Source organism: Pteropus alecto, unplaced genomic scaffold (genome assembly GCF_000325575.1).
Source record: "Pteropus alecto unplaced genomic scaffold, ASM32557v1 scaffold7, whole genome shotgun sequence".
NCBI classification, from domain to species: domain Eukaryota; kingdom Metazoa; phylum Chordata; class Mammalia; order Chiroptera; family Pteropodidae; genus Pteropus; species Pteropus alecto.
In genome coordinates this window covers 48,034,250-48,039,222 of record NW_006494614.1, presented here as the reverse complement: position 1 = coordinate 48,039,222, position 4,973 = coordinate 48,034,250, and the positions used below count along the sequence as shown (strand labels likewise).

The 4,973-nt window shown below is 56.3% G+C and overlaps 1 protein-coding gene across 1 annotated transcript in view; it reads right to left on the bottom strand.

The window, feature by feature from the left end:
- CAPN5 (calpain 5) overlaps positions 1-4,973 on the bottom strand; it is a 52,889-nt gene that overhangs the window by 28,042 nt on the left and 19,874 nt on the right. The window contains exon 3 of the mRNA XM_006926642.3: positions 1,596-1,727. Within this exon, the coding sequence (XP_006926704.1) occupies positions 1,596-1,727 (132 nt within the window). The remainder of the gene's footprint in view (positions 1-1,595; positions 1,728-4,973) is intronic.

The following is a 4,973-nucleotide window of genomic DNA, read 5'->3' as shown; positions in this document are numbered from 1 at the left end:
GCCTAGCTCTGCCCATGAGGAACTCACTTCGGAGGGGGGACAACAGAAAAACAGGCAATTATAAGTCAGGATGGGAGGTATGGCGCTAGCACTATAGGATTCCTGTAAGCCACCTCAGCCCTAGACTGAGCCCTGACCTAGCTGATGGTGGGACTCAGAGGCAGGGGACCTTGTTCTCAGCTCAGAGAAGAGGTTTGGAGTCTGGAGGCAGAAAGGTGAAGACAGCCCTACATCCGGAGAACAGCAACAGCCCCGGGCCCCGATCCTCTCTGGGCTTTGAAGCCCACAAGTGAAATGATCCCACGTGTGGCTCTCTGAGGCCCTCTTAGTTAGGACATTCCATGACTACCTGCATCTACGGGATGCAGCAGTGGCCTTTGCAAAGGCCCTACAGCCTGCAGTTACCCCAACCCCACAGACCCATCAGGGGCCAGGCCCTGGGGATGCCCAAATGGGGGTGGCCCTGAGGGTCACATTCCATTCAGAAGACATGACATCAGGGCTCCACCACAGTCCCAGCCTTGGCCAAGGGCACAGCTCCCTCTGATGGCTGAGGGACATCTCAGAGGACAAGAACATACTCGCTCTGCTCCTTGTGTCCTGCTTACATAAGAATATTCACTACTATCTATGAATATTAATTATCATAACAGAGGTAACCCAGCCATCATTCACTGAGCACCACACAGAGCAAGGTCCTTTAAGTACAGCATCTCCTTTCGCCTTCACGACTCCCTGAGAAGGGGATCACCCTGATATTTGATTTTTTTGGATGAGTAACTTGAGGCTATTTATAAAGCCACCAAATGGTGAGGCTGGGGCTCGTACCTAAGCTTATAAGACTGAGATGCCCAGTTCTCTTAAGCTCGCCCCTACAGGAAGAGCAGGAAAGGCAGGGATGAGAAAGAGGCAATGACTTGTATTTGCTGGCATGGAAACCCAAGATGCAATCCCTGTCCATAATTTTTTAGAGAGCACAAGTCCAGCTTCCACTCCAGCCTTCCTTCCTCCACAAGAAGGGAGGCTATGGTGGGGTCTGGTTTAAGGGCTGCACTACCAAGTGCTGCCACAAGAGGGCAAAGCGTCAGGACCAGAGCCTAGTGCCTAGCCTTTCCAATCTAAACCCTTTGCACTGGTCTAGAACATCAGCAGCTTGGAACCATGAATCATGGGTCACTCCCACTGAACAAGTGAGAAAATCAGGGCCCAGAGAAGGACAAGAACTGGCCACGTCACACAGCCGATACTGGCAGGGGTCTCCTGAGGCCCAGTTAGTGATCTCGCCACACTGCACATGATTCAGGCAGCTTCCACATTTCTTATGTATTGTGCCAAGTGGCTCCAGGAACACTGTGGGCCCCCACAGTGGGGAGGGGACACATGCAAATCCCCTTGGGAGTTACACAGCCCAGGGATCCTAAGCTGGCAGGTGAGGGGAAGGCCAATGCTGGGAGCCCCGGTTTCCCCTCACCCCACGCCCTGCACAGGTTTCCACAGTCTCATCTGCAAAGTCAGGCTGCATCTCCCCTGTTAGGTAGTGAGGGCTGCGGGCTGAGTTCACATTTCCTAGTGACCCTCCCACCCCCAGGCCTCACCTTCTGCCACAGCGACTCTCGGGAGGCGAGTGATGAGCAGGCCGCCACAAACCAGCAGTTGCCCACCTGGCCCTGGTGTAGGTCATGGGAGCTGATGCCATCCACAAAGAGGCGGGGGTCCTCGCAGATGTCCTGCGGAGAAGCCAAGAGACCTTGCTGTCAGCGTGGAGATTCACCTGTCTCCCCTTGCAGACTGGGGTCCCCTCACAGCCAGTCGATTTCCCCAAACCCAGCTTCCCCCAGGCGCTGCCTGGAAGGCCCTTTTCCTTCCCCTGGCTGAGGAGCTCTGCTCTTCTGCCAAAGCTTCTGCAACAAACTAATGCCGTGGAAGGACTTCAAGGGGTTGGACCCTGGGCCACCACCCTCTCCTGCCTTGTACATCCTTCCCTAACCAACACATCCTTCTTCAGCACCAGCAGCCCTGCAATGCCAACCCCAGCCAGCCCTCGGGGCCCACGGTCACGAAGCAGGGCGGTGGGGCGGGGGGGCAGGGCGGAAACACAGACCAAAATCACATATGGTAAGTGCAGAAGGCGAGGAGCATAAGGGAGTTCACATGCCAGGCCCCGTGTGGGCACATCCTCAGGCTATCTCATCGGACCCTCAGCCACCTGAGGAGTGTGGCACTGCTATTCCCTTTAATGAACAAGGAACGAAAGTTCAGAGAGGGGCAGTGACTTGTCAAGAGCACACAGAAAGCAAACGCCAAGCCGAGCAGACACCCACAGAGCTCCCAGAGGGCCCACCCCAGACCTTTCCTCCTTGCCAATCAGCATCTTCACCCCACAGAGCTGAGGGAGAATGCCTGCTCCCCAAGAGGGTCTACAGTGGGAGGTGGGGGAAGTAAACACTGAGAGATGCCTTCCCAGTGCCAGGCATCCTGCTAGCACTACGCTCAGTCCTCACCATGGTCCTGAGAGGTGTGCACTGTGCTCACTTTACAGATGAGCAAACCGAGGGCCAGAGAAGTGGAATAACATGTCCCAGTCTCATAGCACGGGCCTGTCTCCACTTCAGCAGGTGCTCCCAAGCTAGTTCAATCACAACAGAGCCACTGAAGTCCTACTGCAGGTGACCAGTAGAGGGTAGCAGAGTCAGTAAGAGTAAGACAGAATTCAAATTCCGGCTCCCTTTTACTGGCTGTGCAACTTTGGGTCAGTGACTCGACCTCTCTGAGCCTCCGTTCCCTACCCTGCACAAAGGAGATAGATTTATTCTTGCAGAACTGTGTAAGGTCTCCATAACTCGTGGAGGCAAAGTACTTGCAGAGGAAAATGGCAAAGGGCTATCCGTTCTCTCTTAGGTATCTAAGAGGTGGATCCCTGTTGCCACCTCTGCCTGGGAAAACCAGTGTTTTGCAGGGCCGCACTGAGAGCCATCACTTCCCTACGGACATGAGCAGGTCTAGATGGAACTTCAGGGCCAAGCTGCAAGGCAGCTTTCCCAGAGCAGAGACTGCAGGAATATCATCCCAGGTCACGGAAACCCTGCGAGGCCACTGTCAGGAAGCCTAGCCCCGCTCCCTACTGCTGTCCTTACCTTATCTCCCAGCCCAGCATCCCGAGCCAGTCAGAGCCATGACTTAGCATCTGCCTCCCTCGGGTCCGGAAGGACAGGCAGGACAGGAGTGGAGGGGGGCTTCATATCTGGAGAACCCCAGCCACAGCCCACCATGGGAAGAAAGACAGCTATTGCCTGGTGTCACCACGGTCTGCAGCAAAGACCTCCGAGGTGCTCCTTCCCATCGGATCCCCCCAGCCAGGGCCCTGGACAGAGACAAGACCACCCATTCCACAGAGGAGGGCATTGAAGCTCAGGAGGAGGCAGTGAGGCCCAAGGTCACGAGGCAAGTAGGTGAATCGATGGGACAGAAGCGAGGTCTGCTGGGCTCCCCGCCCAGATCTCTCTTCCCCACAGAGCAGCAACTGTCTCAGCCTAGCCCTGCCACCCCAGAACAGGGCTCTGGCCCCAGACACTAACCCTGACCCTGAGAAGCAGAGACTAAGCTCAAGAGTCAGGAGGCCCACTGGGTTCGAGGTCCAGCACTGCCCTGACTCACTGTGGCAGAACAGCGACCACGGGCAAACCCACCAGCCTGGGAGGAGCAGAGAGGAGGTGGCAGTCTGAGCGAGTTCCCATTGCCAGGAGAGGTGCAGGTTAACCAGCTCTAACCTAGAGAAACTACTTGAGGATGATGGCACCTGGAGTCTGTCTTGGAGTCCAGAGGTCACCTTGGGGTATCATGAGTGGAACAATCACCTGGCACTGTGCAAAACAACCCAGCAAGACGGATACTGTCAGCATCCCCATTTTACAGATAAGGAAACCAAGGCATAGAGGGGTTAAGAAATTTGCCCAGGGCCACCTAGGAAGAGGTGTACTGAGATTCCGATTCAGGCAGTCAGCTCCAGAGCCTCCAGGTGGACTAGGATTTATGAGTGATGAGCCACCATTCCTTCACTCAACCCCTGCACCTGTCCTTAGCCCAGCTTAAGAGGTCTCACTATATAGAAATGAGACCAAGGGGTCAGGGACAACCCAGAACCCTCACCCTCACCACCAAAGGGCCAGAGTTCTCAAGACAGTGTTTGTCTTTCCATCTCTCTTGGGCCATCAGCTAGGAACAGAGCACAGAGCGAGTCAAGGAGGACCCCAGCCCACAGGCAGGGCCCTTGAGGAGGAAGTAGACTGTGTCGCTCCATAAGAACGCAGCTGTGACGACAGGAACCCAGAGAGATCAGAGAAGGATGCCTGGAGGTGGTGACGCCCGCAGAGCCAGCATGAGAGGCTCCAGAGGGAATGGGGACTCTACATCCACCCAAGACACATCCGGCTCCCGCCTCGTCGCCATCTTCCCCTGGGCTCCTAGCCACCTGTGCTCCTTTCCATCACTGTCCACACTGAGTTTTGCCTTGGGGTCTCCCTGTCAGCTTGCAAGCTCCAGGGCAGGGCCTGAGCCTGACTCCGCCCCCCTCCAGTGTCAAGAGCAGGGCTTGGCAGGTTCCACTGGGGCTGCAGGCAGGAGCCCTGGGAGGGAGGACGAAGTGGCATGCAGGATTGGACTGGACAGACAACTGCTGTGAGCCTAGGGCCAGGTTATCCCACAGGGCTGGGAGGTGAGGGGTGACCGCTCCTCTGGTCAACGTACCTCTCTCTGGAGTACAGCCTTGTGGCCCTGCGGTGATCTCTCAGCCCCTCCCAGCCTGTTCGACCAGCACCACCAGACACAGGTCAGAGCTCATAACCACCACCCTCAGCGGCATAACAAGAACTTCAGGTTTCCAGGCTGGGTGTGCAAACAGCAGTGTAGCAGGCAGCAGATCCAGGGCACCTCCCGCCCCTCCCCGCTCCCCGTCCATCCACGTTCACCCCAGTCAC